The sequence below is a fragment of the Artemia sp. Qi Xiang Cuo genome, chromosome 12 (assembly GCF_049724085.1).
Source record: "Artemia sp. Qi Xiang Cuo chromosome 12, ASM4972408v1, whole genome shotgun sequence".
Lineage (NCBI taxonomy): Eukaryota > Metazoa > Arthropoda > Branchiopoda > Anostraca > Artemiidae > Artemia > Artemia sp. Qi Xiang Cuo.
Genome location: NC_142805.1, coordinates 26,469,918 through 26,490,281, shown reverse-complemented (window position 1 = coordinate 26,490,281; position 20,364 = coordinate 26,469,918). Strand labels below are relative to the sequence as shown.

The 20,364-nt window shown below is 35.4% G+C and overlaps 2 protein-coding genes across 2 annotated transcripts in view; both read right to left on the bottom strand.

Annotated features, from left to right (window-relative positions):
* Positions 1 to 9,481: 9,481 nt before the first annotated feature.
* LOC148945935 (uncharacterized) lies at positions 9,482 to 11,436 on the bottom strand. Its single transcript, XM_089097870.1, has one exon. The coding sequence runs from the start codon at positions 11,215 to 11,217 to the stop codon at positions 10,063 to 10,065; it is 1,155 nt and encodes a 384-aa protein (XP_088953996.1). The 5' UTR covers positions 11,218 to 11,436; the 3' UTR covers positions 9,482 to 10,062.
* A 2,768-nt stretch (positions 11,437 to 14,204) lies between these two features.
* The window catches only part of LOC148945934 (uncharacterized), a 72,071-nt gene continuing 65,911 nt past the window's right edge, over positions 14,205 to 20,364 (bottom strand). The window contains exons 6-7 of the mRNA XM_089097555.1: positions 17,757 to 18,984; positions 14,205 to 14,621 (exon numbers count right to left, since the gene is read on the bottom strand). Of these exons, the coding sequence (XP_088953681.1) occupies positions 14,488 to 14,621; positions 17,757 to 18,984 (1,362 nt within the window). The 3' untranslated portion in view covers positions 14,205 to 14,487. The remainder of the gene's footprint in view (positions 14,622 to 17,756; positions 18,985 to 20,364) is intronic.

The following is a 20,364-nucleotide window of genomic DNA, read 5'->3' as shown; positions in this document are numbered from 1 at the left end:
ATCTAATTTTGCCAGCCCTCCCAGTAGTATGCTAATAATGAATTTGCGGCCTTTACGTTCCATCCTGTTTTATTTGCGGCCTTTACGTTCCTTGGTGCCTTTCCAGAGCATGTACCTATGGATTTGGGGCCTTTGCGTTTCCTGTGCTATTTGGGGCCTTTTATGTTCCTTCCTGTGTTATTTGCTTGAAGCTATAGGAATCTTTACGTTATTTGCGTACGCCTCTACACCTTTTCAAAGAGAGTGAGTATAACTTGATTGATGATTGGGATTTGAATAAAAGGAATAGTTTTCTTTACAATTCATATTAGTAAGAGAATTAAATTCAAAGAGAATAGTTTATTTGAGAGGATAGTAGAGAAAAATGAGTGGTGCATTTACATTATTGGAGATTAATGATGGAGCCGACAACAGCAGCAACGATATACGAGTACCCAATGTGGCTGTGGAAATAACCGCTGGTTGTAGACTATGTCTTGAATGGGACACTTAGTATGCCAGATACGTGATATCATTAAGCAAATTTAAGCAGGAGGAGCAACTATGTTTTGCTGGAAAAGTGAATATTCTCCATATAAATAAACTTCGGTCAGCATTAGATGTCTTATCGAAATATATTGATGAGAACAAAATGCATCAGTGAATATTATTATTGTAATTATGTTCAATAAAATTTTTTCTAAATCAATGGTATTTTTCTCTTTCTTTCTATAGTAGACTAGCGTATATTTTTTTTTAGAGTAGAAAAAAATTCTGGGTAGTCTGAAGTTGATTGTGAGAGTGTTAGGACTAAAAAAAAGGGATAGATTCGAGAAAGAGCGAATCATGAGGAAGCTAGTTCTTATGGAAAAACGTTTGATTCTAGATGATGATTTTCTAGAGCTGTCTATTCAAAGGAAAATATTTTATTGGGGAATGCTTGTCGATATAATGAAAACCGATTTTCCATTATTAGACTATTGTATGAATCTTTTACACCGTGGTCCAAATGCATTTACACAATTTATTGATATATTGTTCACGACACGGCAAAATGATATTGTGGATATGCTTCTAAACATAAGTTTAGAAATTTAGGACTTTTTTTCATTAGAAAGATGGTGCTCAAGGACAATTTATTCCTCTCTCTATCTCAGACAATTTTTGTTGTTGCTAGCTCAGTTTCATTGTGGCAGTGAGAGTGTCAACACATGACAAAATGTTCCATACATGTCCGTTATGTATGTACACACTGGACAGCTGGTCATCATGTGAGAATTGCACAATGATTGATGAGTATGATGAAAAGTTTAGATTACATAGACTGTGTGAAGTGCATAAAGGATGTGCTGCACAAAATAAAGGCTGTGTTCTAGATTACAAGGGGATGTGCAAATCTCACATTAATCGCTATATACTTTCCAAGAGCCATTGTTATATTTGCTAGCAAAAGGAGAGTGCGTACCAAAGACTGATTGGACAGAATTCTAGCCGTTATTTTAGTTTAGTGCTACGATTTTGGTAGCATAGTGGCTTTTCATTTTTCTGGGTGGAGAAACTAGGTCGGAAATTTAACTGCCGGAACAACAAAAGAAGTTTGCATCAACATAATTGCTTGGGATACAATTGGTCTATGGATTATAATCCCACTGATTTTTATTTCGCTTTGACAGATTGTCATTTGACACTTGAGGACACTGTTTGTGAAATTGCTTCAAATAAGCAAGTTAAAACATGTGAATTCTATAAAATGAATCAGAATAGTATCTTTGACTGCACAAAGAGATATGACAAGAGTGAAGTCACACTCTACTCCAGAAAATGTAACCCTGAAATTTCTACACATAAGGATCAGTACACTGTGAATTCAGATAATCTACCTGCACTAGTTGTTGTCGACAAATACCTAGTAGTGGATGAAATCTAAACAGTAGAAAAGTCGTTTTAAGATGTATATAGATTTTTTTTACTACTAAACAATTTTCATGTACTTTCTTAGAACATTTTATTCGTAGGGCACTAAAATCAATATTAAATACGCTTGTAAGTATATTCTCTACTAGAAAGTCGTTAAATTGAATTAAGTCTAGGTAGATGTTGAGAAACTGCTTGTAGGTATAGCCACAACATCTGAACATGAAAAAGAGTAGTGCATGAAACCCACATGTCTTAGTCGTTAAATCCTGTACTCTTCGTTGATTTTGAATAATAGATTTTCCACTCCTTTCAATACAGATGCTGATGTATGGATTGTAGAATTTATACAAGAGACCGAGAGGATCAAAAAAATCAATATTCTTTGCTGTTTGAAAGATGCATAGCCAATGGCCAGTCTTCAAAGTCAATGGACTGCTATTAACAATGATAAGGGTATTGTTAACACTTGTAATTTTTTCAATGAAGTCCAAAGGTATGCAATAGGACTTGTACTAAGACATGTATGGATCCATACCAAATACATTCATTATTTGGCTTTTGTTTATGGTGCTAGGTGTAGTAGAAAACCGCCATTGGGTGTTATTTTTCATTTGACTTCAAATTAACTCAGTGATATTAGCATAATGCTCTTCCCTAAAGTATCGCCATGTGTACACTCTAGACGAAAATTCCCTATTCGTACTATACTCATATCCTGTGTGCCTGACAAGTCCAAAACAATAACCCCATGATTTTTTGAAAACATTGAATCGGTTATTCCATTTTCAAATAGTTGAAAGTCATGATCTAGGGATTGCATGGTCAACTCGTACAGAGTTATACAGGATTTTTTGTCAAATGATAGAGTGTACAGTGGAATACCATTCACTTTGCACAGAAGGCTAGATAGACCGATAAAAATTGAAATCATGGGGAGATTCAGCCCAGGATCAAATATCGATCCCGTTCTTCACAAAGACCACTGCCAATTTCGAATGCTTTTCTAAACTTGTTATCAGTGTATCGATATGGCTCCGAGAAGCAGCGTCGCTTTGGAGGGGTGTGTTGGTCTTTTAGTGGACAAGAAGTTTAATGTTTCTGCCAGTGGCTCTTAGCTTCTAAATGGCCAGTGCTCCATAGTTCCTCACTTGTGGGTTATAGACATGTATAAGTGCTACAGTGAGAATAACATGGGCTCCAGGCGCAACAGGTTTTGTTATTCTCAAACTAAAAGTCTATGGGGCAAGCTGTAGCCTTACATCACACTTGACATTGGGGGTAATCATTGGGCTATTATCACAACCTCTTAGTTAAGCTTCACTACTAGTATATACTACTTGGTCAGCTATCAGGTGAGGTAGATATTTGTGTCAGAGCACGTATTATATTCACAGAATGGAGGTTGTCCTCTCAACTCCTTTTACGCCTTTGGTGTCATCATCATAAATTGTATATAGCTTGCATAGTTTGATACATTATTGCTAGTGCTCACGAATGTTCCATTAATAAATAAATTAATTTGTTTGAATAGATTGTTTAGATTACAATTCTCATAGGAGAGACCATCGCAGGCAGTTGGAGTTGTATTATCTGATTTTTTCTTCACCACAACATTTAAATAAATAAATATTGACGACAAATCAATGTAATAGTCTTCATTGGAAAATATTTGAAAGTTCATATTCGCCGAGAGTGGTTGTTGGGGATGAAATTTTACATAGTAGCCATGCTTGACACTGACATCAACATTTTCAGCATTGAATAGATTCAATGAGGAACTGATTGATGGATATGATTCCTTGTGGGGGAGATAAGTCATCTTAAGAGAAGAAATCCGTCTTTGATCTAACAATCTTTTTTTTTTCTTCTTCTGCTTATTAGCCTTCCTTGTTTTATCCCCCAGATTCTCTATAGATGTCCTTCGCTTCCCGTCTGGGTGGAGGCTGATGATTGAATGACATAAACATATCCTTTACAATCCCTCCCCATTCCGACGAGAATTCAATTGTTCTCCAGCGGCTTGGCTGAAGAACAATTTTTTTCCGTAAGGCTCTCTGCGAAATTCTTGCCCGACCCCCAGTCCTGTAGTGTGGAGGCATATATTTTCTGGCAAGGGGTAGTGCAGAACGAAATAGCCTAGCAAACCAGCTACCAAGACCATAGCCAGACATTGTAGTCCGACCCTTGTAGTAGTCCAATCCATTGCTTATTTGACGTGGACTCATAGCACCAAGATGACATTCAATATCAGGAAAGACAAATGGAATTCTTTTTTTGTTTATTTTAGGTGATTTTGCTGTCGCCGATAACGAGTCGAAAAAGATGTATAATCAGTGTTAAGCCTTATGTTATTACTAGAGTATCACCCAATTAACTTCTTAGTTTTAACTGACAGAGTTCCAAACACGAAGTGTTTACAGGAACATACTGAAGATGCTTTATGTTATAGTGATGAACAAGTTCATGGGTTGTTTTTTGTTCAAGGGCAAGTAGGAGATGAACATTTGAATGCCCAACATTTGATGCTTTCAGAAAGGATACAAAAAGGAAAATGCATTAGTCTAAGACGAATTCGAGTGGAAAGTCAGCAAAAATTACTTGGTCCATTCCCTAAACGAAGCCAGCATTTTCCCCATTGATCATATTCTGTTTGAAGCCAAGAACGTCTCTCAGGCTATCCGTGACGATAAATATTTTAATTTCAACCGTTGAGTTATTGTAAATACAATCCTGCTGAGACGAATAATTAAAATGGAATATACCATTACTATGATTTGAGATTTTTCTATGGACTGTACAACAAAAATATCCCATAATATCATATTCAATATATTTCAATATGGCATGTGGATATTCGCTAGATTTAATTGCTTCAACCCATTCATAGTCGACAAAGAGTGTCCAATCGAATGGTATAACTTTTATATCATACACACGATCCTTTCTCAGGATGTCATTGATATTTTTGAAAATAAAGTCGAATAAAGACACTTCATAAGCACCATCAAATTTGATGGCGGGGGAGAATTTTGTTTAAAAATCACTTGTCCTATTCAAGTTGTTGAAGAGAGGATCGGAAACATTGGACATGCAAGATACATAGAGATCATTGGGCATTGTCAATATCTTCACCACCGATCCAAGAATTAATATACGAATTGTATCCTAGCCCCCGAACCAGGTCATTTGTCGTCTTCATGTAATTACATGTTCGTAATATCTTTAGATATTTGCAAATTTCGCTACCAATCTATACGATGTACAATTCACATTCAAAAGAGATGATAAGACTATCTTTATACTTTTTATCACGATGATCGTCATTTAAGGGCTTAGCTTATAGGATTTTTGATACTTTAAAAGTTAGCTGGACAACAAGTAATTCCCTTTTTAAAAACATTAGTTGTTGTATTAATTCGAACAGTATCACCAACATTGAATTTATTTTTCTTCTTGACAATCGTTTCATTGGAATACTGTTTAAGAAAGGTGTCAACTGTATCATGATCAGAATCCTGAACTTTCGTTGGTGTAGAGTTGGACAATGATCGATGATGTCGTTGATTATAAACCAACATGATTTTATCGATATCATGAATAAAAGCCGATCTATATTTCAATCCACAATATCTTGAAATTAAAAGTCGAATATTTCTTATCAATCGTTCGGCCAATGCAGCATTTCTAGGACGGTGACTATGATAGAGCAGTGTACTATATTTCTCTAGTACTTTTGTAGCATGGGGATTAACAAAATCACTACCAAGATCCGTTTGAATTTTTTTTACATGAATCCTGTTCGAGAATACTTTCAATGGCCTGAGCAACTTCAACACCTCTCTTTGATCACAATGAAATGGCATATGCTAACGACTAAAAACACTGATTGCAAGTAGAATGTACTTATACGGTGTACTTTGATGTCGTTAAATCTCATCTAGAGTCAGGAGATTTACTTATACTATATGCAACGGGTAAAAGGCTTTAGTTTTCGATATTGATTTGCACGAAGTATTTGATTTCTGTGCAGAGTGTAACTTGATTCATTTTGTAGATAGTCTTGTACACTCTTAGTGTGAACACCAAAGACTTCGGAAAGAGTGTTGGGGGAACTTAAACTCCCCGCCTCACCAATATTTTCATAAACCCCTTTCAGAACTTCAACCATTTTGAACGTAAACACGTTGTGTAACGTCCGCTACCCTTTTGTATACTGGTTGATGATGGTGAAATGAAACGTTTTCGCTTTTCCCTCACCACCATTATCGAGTTTTTTACACTAGGTTTGCTAGTATTTTACAATACTTATGTATTATTTTCATCTTCTTTTTCTTCATGTCAATATTTTAATTATGTCAATGCTTATGTTGATGATGAATGTTCATTTAATTTTTTTAGAATTTTTCTATTGCTAATAAGACTTTTGGGGAAGTTTAGTGTATTTAGAAAGTTGTATAGATGAACATCAAATGATAATAGTCCTTTACGATTTGTAACCATGTCATAGGTCAAATCAAGTAGATTATAACTCTTGCCTTGAATTATACTCCCTTTCCTATTGCTCTTAACTTGAATATGAGCTTGACTGCTTTCCATGAAATAAGTTAGGAATCTTGTACTTTGTTCACGATATGAGTGGGGCTTTAGATTTCCAATTTTCAATACAATTGAATCCAAGTCCTCCTTTTTTAATTGTGTTCCAGCAGACTCTTTAGATAATGGTTCTTTTTTGTGATCAATACCAGCAGTGGGCTTTGACCGATAGGACTTGTGTTTGTCCACTCGGCGAAGTGTATCTTGAAGTAAAACCAGTTTTTTTATCATCCTCAATATTTTCATTGTCAGGTTAGGTCAGGTAATTGTCAGGTAATTGTCAGGTCATGTAATTTGGATTAGCGATAGATCGAGCATATTATTCGGTATCAGTCGCGACGTCACAACCATTCCTATTGGAAACACTCTCACACAATTTACTGAAAGCCAGAATAAAAATGAGTTGATAAATTCGCTTTTCAGCTGTTGTCTCTACTTCGGAACATTTCTTGACAAAAGTGTAAACAAACGTCTTAAGATAGGGTTTTTGACTAAACTGGAGTGCTCTATGAACCTTTGTGACGTTGAAATTGTTGTTGCACATCCATTTTAAAGACACATGATGTACAACTTTCTTTTGGCAGAAGGTCAGCAATAAGTTTTTGTTTTGAAGGTGACCAATGCAATCCGTCCACCTTGACTAAACGCCTATTTCGAGGGCTCAAAGAGCCTTAGTCACATGTCTACTGATGCATTGGAAAACAAAATCATTTACTGGATCGTGAAGCTTAACTGGTATATTCCCATCAATTTCAAAAAACCATCCAACAGGTTCAGTCTCCTCAATACTGTCTCTATTGGGGACATGAGAATCTTGAGGGTTATTGAAGCGTTTTTAGTCACCGCAAGGTCGCGTATATGGGAACGTGGCAAAAGGGTATAAAGAAATCATATCAAGAAAAACTGCATCTGATTTCTACCCCGTTCTCCCTCCTGTTGGATCAGTTTCCAAAATATGATACCCGTGAAAAAAAAATCTACCCTTCATTGACCTTTCGATGAACAGGTGCTGATCAATGTCTGTGATTAGCCCAATTTTTTCCCCACTAATTTTTAGGATGAGGTCCATCACCAGATGAGGAGATGAAAAATAATAGCCCAAATCAAGATTAAATTCCCCATAGATTTTGTCCGTATTTTTATACATAATGTCTAACAGAGTTAACACGTCACTCGACAAATACAACTTGCAGTAGTCAAAGCCATTTTTACACCCTCCCTGTGCCCAAACTTTTTCTTAGCAAAACTGTATTCATCGGGAGTGCAACTATGATCATGAAGATTGTCGTAAAACAATTCAATTGAAGGAACAGTTTCTTCAATAAATCTCGACACTGAACAATAATAGTCATACTTATATTTATCCATGATCGTCAAAAAATCTTAAATAATTTGGAAATTTTTGTTCGAGGAAGGGGATCGTATTGCAGTTGTTAACGTTTTTATCTATTTCAATCCGTTCACTCAATGATTTAGGGAAAAAACTGTAGGAATCTAAAAAATGAGTTTTATTCGTGTACTCAATGTCAACTTCAACAAATTTCCACATAAATTCCAAAAAAAGAAACTTTTCCAATGATTTAGGAATGATTTTGTAGGAAAAGCTGTCTATCACCCATGCATCATCCACTGTTCCATTTCTTTGAAGATGTGCCAATGCTGGTAGCACATACTTCAGATCGTAGTTAGTTATGTATAAAAACCGGAAGAAAAGGTTGTTGTTTAATTTTTAGAATGTTCGCTCTGATCGAAATGAGGAAAGGCACATGGGACAATAGAGACATTCTCCTTTGTTCGTGCTTTTGGATAAGAGTCGATTTATTGCTGTAACGGGGAAAAAAATGACCATAGGAATTTACATCTTTGGGACGCTCGTAAATAACCCAAACCCAATTTTTAACATTATCTACCATCGGTGTCCTCACTGAATACAAAACTCCTTTTTTATTTGGTTTCTTTCCCACATCTACAAATTCCGTCTCATACTGGAAAACAACCACCCCCAACCCAAGATTTTCATTTGCTTTCTCAAATACGGTTATTTCTTTCAAGGACACCGGATACTTCCCCTCCAAACAATCAAAATTTACTTTAGGGAAATTTTCTCCACCGTTACGAGCAAGGCTTTCGAGATTTTTTATTGTTGAATCTTTGTTTAATGTTTTATGGGCTGCTGCTAAAAATGCATATTTAAAGCATTGCAGCCCCGTGTCAAATCTGAAACCCTGAACCCCTTGTCTAGCCGACAAATCTGGATTGCATTTTATTTTTAGATTACCCGCTCCCCCTTAAAATAATTTTTTTTTAAATCTACTGAGATTCAGATCCATGCGTTCAATGTATAAAATTGTGGACCCACTTCCCCTCTCATTAAACGTATCCAAAGTTGATATTAATTTATTTACCCAGTTGAAAAAGTTATCCTCAAATTCATTTAGACCAGGGTAAAAAGTCTGGTTGCCGGTTGAAAAATGAAAATAAAAAATATTCCCGGATATCCCCTTTTGTAAATAAACTTTTTGATTCACTGATGCTTTATCTGCCCCTTGACTCCTCCGTGTCCGACGCTGAATATCAACTTTCGATTGAATTCAGACAATGCTAGTATAGAAAACAGTTATTGTACGTTTCCAAATAGTACCCATGTCAACCACGTTTCCTATGATTATGACTCAATCTATCGTATCGATGTGTATGCGATCGTAAACAGATCCTGAGCCATAATCTGCCCGCAGTCCCGGAAGTGCTGCATCATGTACATGTTCAGCATCTGTATTCGTAGGACCTGGTCTTCCAATAATTAGATGGTTGTCAAAAGTATCCCTGTGCGAATTAGGTCCAACAATTTGCATTGCTTTATCATTAAGTGGAATGGTGGGGGGTGACATAGAATTGCCAATACCCCAAGTCTCTTCAACTGCAGTGGTTGGAAATGGTATGAGGTCCCCTAGTACATATTCCAAGGTGTATAAGGTTTAAGTATAAGGTTTGCTATGGTTTAAATGCACTTTTCAAAAATGTTTTTTTCTTTTTTTGAAGTAGTTTTTCTTCTAAGCAGAAAAGGCTGATAAAAGGGTAAGTAAAAATAACCAAAATCATGGACGAACTGCATAAGAGTAAATGATGAAAAATATATAAAAGACAACGAGAAGCAAATAAGATTAATAAGATTAATAATTAAGAAGCATGAAGAAGAAATAGACAACAAAGCAGCCAATTAGATTAAAGGAACCACTTGGTGATTCTTTTTAACCTTGGGCAATGAAATTATCGAAAAATTAATAACTAACTTAATTAATCAAATAAATTACTTAGTCCAGAAATGTATTTTAGTTAACAAAATTTAAACCAGCTGTAGGCTCTAGTATAAGGTTTGCTATGGTTTAAATGCACATTTCAAAAATGACCCTGACTTCCGAAAAGAATATGTCTTAAAGTGTACGCATTCGAATAAGAGGTCACTCGATAAAACAGTTCACGCTTTTCAGCATCAGTGACAAGCTTGTTCCACAAATCATTGCGTCTCAATGTCTCCATATGGCCACAGATGATTAAACAATGTTTTGCACGGGTCTAGGCAACATTGAGCTTCTCAGGTTCAGAGAACGGGCCAATTCCTCCATCCCTGTTCCTTGCGGCGGAAATTACGACGGCATGCTTTTCTCTACCTTGAAAACCGTTGACAATGTCCACTTGAACACTTTTTGCATCACTATAATCACAGGTTTCTAACTCCTTCAGAACTGAAAATTTGTGTCTATTCGATGGAGTAACGACGCCAATCGTTTTCAAGTCATCTACTGTAGCTAATATTTCCACCAATCGGTCAGTCAGAACTGATAAAGGCTTGTTCAGTGGATACATTCCGTCTATTTCCTCTAAACGGTCAGCCACGTCTAATACAATGTAGGGACGGACTCCGCACGGTTTGTCTGTTCCGGTTCCATTCGATATATTGCCATTGTAAAACATTTTGGAGGGGAAATACGAAATTGCGGGATGCATTCTGTATTGTGTCCAATTAGACAATACATTGTCTTCTTGTACTGCGTTGATGAACCTCGAAAAAAATGACTTATTGTATCCAATATTCTCGCAAGCCTTTGACATGATACTGGGTTGAAGTTGCTTTCGATCACCAACTAAAATGAGTTTCCTGACTCCATACGATAGGGGTTGTAGAAGTTCCATTTCAGCACAATGATTCGCCTCGTCAACTATGCAAAAATCAAAAACCTTGTGCGTTTCCTTTATAATCAGCTCTAAGGAGGACCTTCTGGAGTAGGAAAAAGTAGTTGCTAGGACTCTAGCATTTCTGATCAAGTCCTTAGTATTTGAATCTGTATGACCTTGAAGACTTATCAACTGCTCGCTTAAACCTTCTTTAACTTGATTTTCCAACAAAAACTGTAACTCTTTGTGTGCATCACCAATAATTCCCAAACAGAGAATTTTAAATATTCCGCTAATAACTTCCATTTGCTTTTGTAGTTTTTGGATTGTTTCGACAAAAACAGTTTCTGAATGTGAACATAGTAGAATGTTGCATTCTGGTTTGATTAATAGTAACTGAAGAATAGTTGAAGCTATAGCGAGACTCTTGCCACTACCCGGGGGCCCTTGAACAACACATATAACGGGTGCTTCCTTATCTACAAGGCACTGAGTCACAATATGTTTCATTACTCTTTTATGGTCAGGACCGAGATATTCAAAGCGATTGTCCATTGAAAAAGTAGCAATTTGTGGCAACCTCGCTATTCCTGGTCTTAAAATTAAGTTTCTTAATGGTGATGATTCAAGGGTCAAAGATGTAGGAAATTTTTTCACAAGAGACAAAAAACGTTTGAATATTACTTGGACTTTAAGAGGAACTTCAAAGTTGATCCAATCAGCAGTTAATACTTCATTTTTCAAACACTGAATACAGATTTTAACGAAAGCCTTTGGTTTGGGGACAATTGATCGGGCCAGCCTGCATTGTCCTGTAACCTAATTTCTTTACGAGGACCCGGTTCAGTTGCACTAGTAACATCGCCTAAATATTCATGCATAAATCTATCTACCCAGTCCGGATCCTCTATCATGTCAATATCACAAATTAAATCGTCTAGGCTAGCTATGTCCCCAAAAACATCATTAAGGAAACCCCTACACAATTCCATATTATCTACAACTAATGTAGGTTCGTCTCTGAACTCCATTGGCGGTGAAAGTATTTGTCCAGTAAAGTCAGATGTTTCATCATCCAATAGCGGCGCTATTTCAATAATGTGTAGAAGAAAGATTTTATTTTTTATGTAAAATAACCATTATTTTTATAAAGTTAATAAACTATGTAAATTTTTCATAGTCATTGTCTCACCACCTGAACAATTAAAAGAAGAAAAAAAAGTTACATTTGTATATGTCTTTCATAATGAAAACTTAACATTTTAAAAATATATATTGTTTTATTAATAAAAATTAATTCTTTTTCTTATAGGATAAGTTAGAGAAAGAGAATGATATATAAAACTAATGGTTTTATTAAAAAAAAAAAAAAAAAAAAAATCAGAATAAAAATGCAAAATAGGGATCCAACTCTAGTGCTTGTCCCTCTTGATTGTAATCAAACAGTTCGTGGTAACGAACTGTAAGTAAGGAGCGACCCGGCTCAATGGTAACCGAAACTCTAAAAAACGGGATTTTGATACCAATAGATACATCAAAAGAATCAGATTTTAATTTTGATTTCAAATATATAAGTTTCATTAAGTTTAATCTTACCCATCAAAAGTTAAGCGCCCGAGAAAATTTGACTGATTTTCGAAAAAAGGGGGAAAGACACCCTAAAATTTATAGAACCCTAATGAAAATAACACCATCATATTCAGCGTATCAGAGAACCCTACTTTAGAGGTTTCAAGCTACTATCTACAAAAATGTGGAATTTTGCATTTTTTGCCAAGAAAGATCACGGATGCGTGTTTATTTGTTTTTTGTTTTTTTCTTTTTTTTTTCCCCAGGGGTGATCGTATCGACCCAGTGGTCCTAGAATATCGTGGGAGGGCTCATTCAAACGGAAATAAAATTTTCTAGTGCCCTTATTACGTGACCAAAAATTGAGGGCCACCAGGACCCCTCTCACCCTCATTTTTTTCCCAAAGTCATATGATCAAGATCTTGAGATATCTATTTTGTTCAACATGTTCGAAAATATGATAAAAATGTCTTTTAGAATGACTTGATCCCCCAAAGTCCCCAGGGGGCGGGCTGAAAGTTATGAGCTTTACTCAATTTTAACATATAGTATTGGTTATTGGGAAGTATACAGACTTTTTCAGAGGAGATTTTTTCTGGTAGGTGGGGGAAGGAGAGGATCGGGGGCTATATGGAAGGATCTTTCCATGAAGGAAGTTTTCATGGGGAAAGGGACATTGCTATGAAGGGGGCGCCGGATTTCCCAGCATTATTAAAGAAAAAGATCAGAAATTAAATAAAAAAAAACAAGTTTTTCAACTGATCAACTGATTGTGATTAAGGGGTCATTTTTAAAGAACTGGAAAAAAAAATTCGAACTATAGTTTAAAGAGCAGGGTATTGACTAGGGGGCGAACCCCCTAACATACGTGTTAAAAATTTATGAATATAGAAGTTCGTTACGTAAGTTAATTCTAAGTTACGTATATTTATTACTAATAAAAACGTTCGTAAATAAAATTAAACAAGTTTCGAGAAAGCCATTTAACCAAATATAATATGCAAATTTTGTTTTAATTATTCATGTACGGTAAGACAAAATCAAAACCCGCATTAATTCAAAAACGTTCAAAAATTAAATAAGAAAAACAAGTTTTTTTAACTGAAAGTAAGGAACGACGTTAAAACTTAAAACGAATAGAAATTATTCCGTATATGAAGGGGGCTGTCCCCTCCTCAACGCCTCGCTCTTTACGCTAAAGTTTGACTTTCTCACAACTCTATTTTTTTAAACAATAAAAAAACTTTAGCGTAAAGAGCGAGGCGTTGAGGAGGGGACAGCCCCCTTCATAACCGAAACTCTATAAAATGGGATTGGCTGGGGGAGGGGCAGGGCCTATTGTTTACATATAGTATAGGTTATTGTGAAGTATACAGACATTTTCCGGGGGGATTTTTTCTGGTAGGGGGGGGGCTGGGGGTGGGGTTTACATGGGAGGATCTTTCCATAGAGGAATTTTTCATGGGGAAGGGAATTTTTCATGAAGGGGGTACCGAATTTCCCAGCATTATTTAAAAAGCGATCGGAAATTAAATAAAAAAAAAAGTTTTTTAAACTGAAAGTAAGGAGCGACATTAAAACTTAAAACGAACAGACATTATTCCGTATATGAAAGGGGCTGTCCCCTCCTCAACGCCTCGCTCTTTACACTAAAGTTTGACTCCGTCTCACAACTTTATTTTTTAAAACAATAAAAAACTTTAGCGTAAAGAGCGAGGCGTTGAGGAGGGGACAGCCCCTTTCATATACGGAATAATTTCTGTTCGTTTTAAGTTTTAATGTCGCTCCTTACTTTCAGTTAAAAAAACTTGTTTTTTTTATTTAATAATATAATGGCTTTCACAACCTTTTGCTATTTATCAGAACAAAACCGATCCTGCTAAAGTTTTTGACAATATAGAAGTGAAAGGGGATTTATTTTCTGGGAAAGACATTACTAAAAGGATTGAAACAATAAAACAATAAGTTGTTGAATAGGGTGGTTGCGAAGCTAGTGAGAAATAACTGAAGATAGCAAATAGGAGTTTTGAAAAGGGGGAGGCACCTAGCAATTTAAAAAAAAAAAAACTGAACTCCTATATAAGAAAGATGATACGAGCAAATGTGCTAATTATAGAGGCATTCAAATGGAAAAGTTAAACTCTCCTAGACTTAGAAAATGTTGATGATTTGAGCGTTCTACATGAATGTTAGTAAAAGAACGAATTTTTGGAGGCTTCGAGAGTATATGCATACAACAAACAAGAATCATGTATCTACAAAGAGAGAGAATTACAAACCTGAGAACAGCCATTAAAAGAAAGTTTCTTTAAAGAACAGGACGTAAATGCTGAGTTCAAGGATACGTCGGTCACTCTAATGCAGTAACTGAGGTCTAACTCAGTCAGCCCTGCAAAGTGAAAAAAAAACACAAAAAAACACAGCAATAAAGACAGTAATACAACAACAATTAAACATATAAAAATATAAATAGCGACGAAGACCACACTGCCTTTCCATCATAAACAATCAGTAGAACAACAAGGAAATTTTTATACAAGACAGTGGAACGCAACTTTAAATGAATATTTCGACCCTCTATCCAAGACCCGTCCTCAGCAAAACAAACAAAGAAAAAAAAACAAAATAAAAGAAACTCCCATTAAAATTCGATCATTAAAACTGAAAAAAGTTTTTTTTTTCTAACTTTCAAAAAAGCCCTAGCAATATTACTTCAAGGAAGTTCAACCAGGACTGGTACACCAAGCGAAGTGCAAAAAAACAATTCATTCAAATGGAATAAAAAATACTTACAGACAAGCTCTAAAAGCTAATCTCGCCTTATTGGCAGTCAGCCTAGAAGGTCTATCCGTAACAGGTAGAGTGTAATTATTTACTGGTTTTTTAATATTATTATTTAAATCATTTCTAATTAAATTTGTATATAAGGCATTAAGCGAATACCCCCCCCCCCCAAATCTCTATTTAAAGAAATATTACTGTTTATTTTGATTTCAATTGCTTCTCGAACAACCTGTTTTATTCCTAAATAATTGCTACTTTTTACTTTTATAACTTTAATAAATCAAATAATTTTAAACATTTTGATTACTAAATATCAGTATATGTATATTAACTGACAATGCACATTCATTTGTATTTTTTCAGTAAAGTACGAACTTTGTTCTGGCCTTGGGAAGGCATAGGGGTTTTGCGCCCAACTTATGTTAATTTCTGCTCGTTTTGACTTTGACTCGATTATTTATTGTAATTTCTATTCGTTTTAGGTTTCATTTATTTATCGATGCTGATTTGTGGTAGTTTCCAGCTTGGTAGATTATTCAATTTTAATTTTGCTCAGTTTTTGGTTAATGGAGTTCTTTACTTTTCTTTTCTTTGAAAACTTATTTTGTGGAAAAATTTTTTTTTAATTAATTGTTAATAAAGACAATAGGATAACCATTTCCAAAAAGTGTGTCTCTAATAAAATTTGGTTTATCTGTTATGTGAGATTCAGAGCAAATGTTTAGGGCACGATCGACAAGAGATGTAACAAAACCTCTATTAACTTGCGGGGGGGGGGGGGGGGGATTTGATTTAAAATGTAGATATCTATTATTTTGTGTGGGTTTTCTGTATATTGTAAAATCCAGTTTATCAATGCTACGAATAATTAATAAATCCATAAAACTGTAATTTATTTGCATTTTCGAATTCTAAGATAAATTGTAAATTTCGGTCATAAGTATTTAAGTGATCTAGAAAGTCCCTAAGTACACTTTCCCCATAATTCCAGAGTGATATTACATCATCCATATAACGCCCCCAATAGACATGCTTTCAAAAATATGAATTTCAGGCCCGATTTTCAAGGTGTTCTACATAAATATTCGCTAATAACCCGGATAGCGGTGCCCCCAGAGAGGCAATTTTTTGTTGATAAAAAGAATTACGGAACTGAAAATACATTGAATACTTATTACAAATTTTGACTAGGGGCATTAATACCTCGCAATCTATTCCTGTTGTTGAATCTACAATTAAATGATAGTTTTTGTCTATTTTATTTTTTAATAATTGCTCAAATATTGCTACATCAATATTTATATACTTAGAAACTATGTCAAATCTACTTACTATTGTGTTTTCTGAAATGCTAGCATTTTTAAGTTTTTCCACTAAATCTACAGAATTACATATGTACGATTTTTGGGAATAGAGCAAAGGTTTGAAGCTGTAAGATCTTAGAACAAAGAGGAGTTAAAAGAACAGAAATATTTGCAAAAAGATGTGAGATCTTAGTGCAAAAGAACGGGCCTATTATTTGATTTTTTTTTCTTTGTTCAAATGGTCGCTTCTAGCTGAAGGACTAAACATATAAAGGTTGCTAATGGATGAGACAATCAAAAAAGGATTTCGGCATGGGTCCTTCTTTTGGGTAGAATAGATAAAAAGCTTTGATTTATGTTCGTTAGGACCGGTTTTTGCAAAGGAAGCTCGGGTCTAAGTTTCAGACTGATTAAAGACGAAAAGTTTTGAATTTATTATAGGCACTCTTAAACGATATTCCTGTCTTAATAAAAATAAGATCTACTAGGGATAAAGAACAGTCCTAGAAAGTTTCAGGCCGATCAGATAGCCAAGACTAAACCTACCAACTTTTTGGATTGTGCCATTTGTCTTTTAACAATAGAGAATTGTATAATTTACAGCCTCTGCTCGATGGGCTGTGTGAGTTATGTTATCCTCGGAGACATGTATATTAGATTTTCTGAATATCCTGATAAAAATGAGCAATGGTAAATAATTGCCCAATGCAGTTGTGTGTCCAGCACAGTTTATAGAATTATCCAGTAAGTTTATCGCAGATCATTTCTGGTCTTCATTCTCGGTACGAACAAAAAGCTCCTCCCACTTATTTCTACATTAGCGGGTGTTAGTTTGTTTCCGATTGTTTCCAACAAAGTGCATTATTCGTAATAGCGGGTTTCCACTTGTTTCTGATTGTTTCGCGTCTGACTTGTCTACCCGTGAAAAGATCTGATGCCGATTATGTTTCTATCTGCAAAAACGTTCTCTGGAGCACTCGCACCTTGGTCCGGGTTTTTATAATGGGTGAGATAGGGAAAGATCATACTGGATAATTGTATAAAATGTGGTGTCCAGGGACAAACAGGGCAGGGGAGGAAACTCAGTTGCCAAGGGGTATCCAAGGGGTAGTTGCCAAGGGAAACTAGTTGCCAATGGGTATCAAAAGCTTAATTCAAATCAAACATACTCCTTTAAACGTTTGTATGTCCAGAGAAAAAAAATACCTGACATTAGACTCATTACTGTGACATTACCGATGCATTGATTTTGACTGATAAGATGATTGTTTTATAGCTCTTATTCTTTCCGTTTAATTTAGACAGATGATTTAAAAAAAAGTGTAAGGCAATTGACATGAATTTACCATAAATAATTCTTCGGTAAAATAGACAAAACCCTGCATTTGATCTACACTCACTCTAGCTAAACTACAGTAAAAAATTAATTTACATACTTTTCAAATTGCTAAGCGAAGGTCTGGCAACGACAAATCCAACATCTTGGAGTCCAGGATATATATACATTCCTCCAGTATACATCCGGAGCAATGATGCTGGATGAGTCATTCCTCCAGTATATTCATTGCTCCAGTATTCATCTCCCATAAGCTTGGAGTCACTTATGTTACAGCGTATCATTTTAAGATTAACCAAATTGACCAAATTAGTAGTTATCTCTCTAAACAAGTTTTCATCCAAAGTGCATCCCTCTAAACTAAGAAATGTCAACTTTAGGAGCCGTGACGCAATAAATTGAAGAACCTCCTTGACATCGTCTATGTCCAAGCCAAAGTTTATGTCTAAATGTGTCAAATGTATACCCAAAGGTTTATCAAACAGTCTTTGTAAAATTCCCCACCCTAGAAAATTGTTACCACAAAAGCTGTGGTAGCAACTAAGAGTTCTTAGCTGCTCGAAGTACATTAAAGACTCTAGTGCATGGAAATCAGGCACTTGAACATTGGAACGAAATGTAATTAAATTTTTCAGCTGATAACAGAGAAAATTAAAATTTTCATTTGAAAGTGGAATATCGACAATCCGACGTCCATTAGTTACTCTTAAACAGATGTTTAGATGGACTAGTCTAGTTTGGTTAGCAGCAATTGCGTTGATAATAGCTTCAAGATTGAACTGCTGGGGATGAATGAGCTGACAGTCCAGGTTCAACGATGTTAATCTCAAATCTGGCATTTTTAGTAAACAAACTAATTGGTCAATGTCTCTATTGTTACCACAAACGTCTATTGAAACGATGGTGGCACATCTCGGTTCAATTATACGCCGTACTATTCCAAATGCACGATCGCCGTGATCGCCACGGTTCACGGAAAGGTGAACTAGTTTTGGTATGAGTTTGGTCAATTTCATAAGTGAAGCATCGGTGAAATACCCTGGACTATCTTTAATTTCAAGATGGCTTACGCTTACTAAGTTTCTTAAATCAAAGACTGAATTCGTTTCATCATCAACAGAAATGTCAACATCATCAACATCATGGCATTCTTCACAAACATCATGTAAAATGAGGCTTACTAAAGAAGTGCATGAACAAAGGAATCTCGCAATTTGTCTTTCATTTAATTCACAATCGTAGAACTTTAGATGATTTACATGATGTGAAAAAAGCTTCCAATGATCCAACACTTGTTCCCATTCTCTTTCTGAAGTATCCAGACCGATCTCCGACACACAGAAAAATGTTTTTTTTTAGATATGTATCAGTATTAGATACACTAAAGATATAAAACAAACTAACAGTGAAGGTCCAATTCAAAACAGTCCCAACAAAATCACAGTTAGCCGTAGTGCCGTTTACTAATAATTTACAGTAACATAGAAAAATCAATTTCTCTTTTGTTTATTTTAGACTTGTTGGATCTAAGATGATTGCCCTGACATTAGAAAATCGTCCAGCGCCCCAAAATTTATACCCCTTCGGCTCCTAAGACCCTAAAAACAAATATCTTAGCTAATTAACATTTTTAGACTACAGTAAGACCAAGCCTCAAAATAGAAAAAATATTTAGTAAAGATAAAATTTATCCGCATACTGTCGCAATTTTCAAAAACACTTTTTTTTTTAGCTAGTCATAACTTTAACAAAACAGTAAATGAACTAAAGAATATTGAAATTGCAAATAGGAATGTTACACCCTCAAAAATCAACTATCCTATCAACCTTTCAACTGACGAATTTAGACGCTTCGAACTAGACATATTAGGAGTTTCAGAAACTCATATCTTAGGGGATGAGACATGAAATTATGTGATATAGAATATCATGCCTCAGGCAAGAAAGATGAAGTGCAAAGGCAGGGAGAAGGGCTCATAATGAATCGGAAAGCTGCCAAGTCTTGTTTAGGTAGAGAGGTATTAATAATATAATACTAGTTGCTCCGAAGAGCTTTTTTCAAAGGTCTTATCCTTATACGGTATACAAGATAAATACACTAAAGCAATTATTTCTTATGGAATTTTTGCTATAAAGGCAATGGAAGAACACATGAATTTTAGAGATTAGGCAAGTTTTGAGTAAGAGAACAGGTTTACAAATTTATTTTACAAAGACTAACTTGGTAATACTAGGAACAAGTGAAGGTGATGTTGAGTAATAACAAGATCGATCAAATGGACAGCTTGACTTGCCTAGTTAGTATTAAAGATTGCTGGTGCAGTAAAGATGTCAACAGTAGAATAGCCATGGTCCAGGGTGTTTTACAACATTTGAAAAAAAGTTTGAAAGAATAGAAAGATAGGTCTGCGAACCAAGATTAGAATATTGGAAGCTACAGTAATGACAGTGGTCAAGTAAGGTTCTGAAGCATCGGCGCTCCGAAAACGGAGAAGGATTTGCTAATCGTATTACAGATATTGTCTACGGATTTTTCGGGTATCCAACTGACTAATTGTATCTCAAACAGTAAGCTGTGCGGAAAATGTAGTCCGATCTCAATTTCTACGGATACAATGAGAGAAAGGTTGAGAGGGCTAGAACACATTCTGCGGATAAAAGATGACAAGAATCCTAAAGATCGTCCTTGTCGGCCAATCGTCGTACGC

What these genes read in the sequence shown, in the direction of transcription:
- LOC148945935 (XM_089097870.1), bottom strand. Translation starts at nt 11,217, where the DNA reads ATGGACAATCGCTTTGAATATCTCGGTCCTGACCATAAAAGAGTAATG.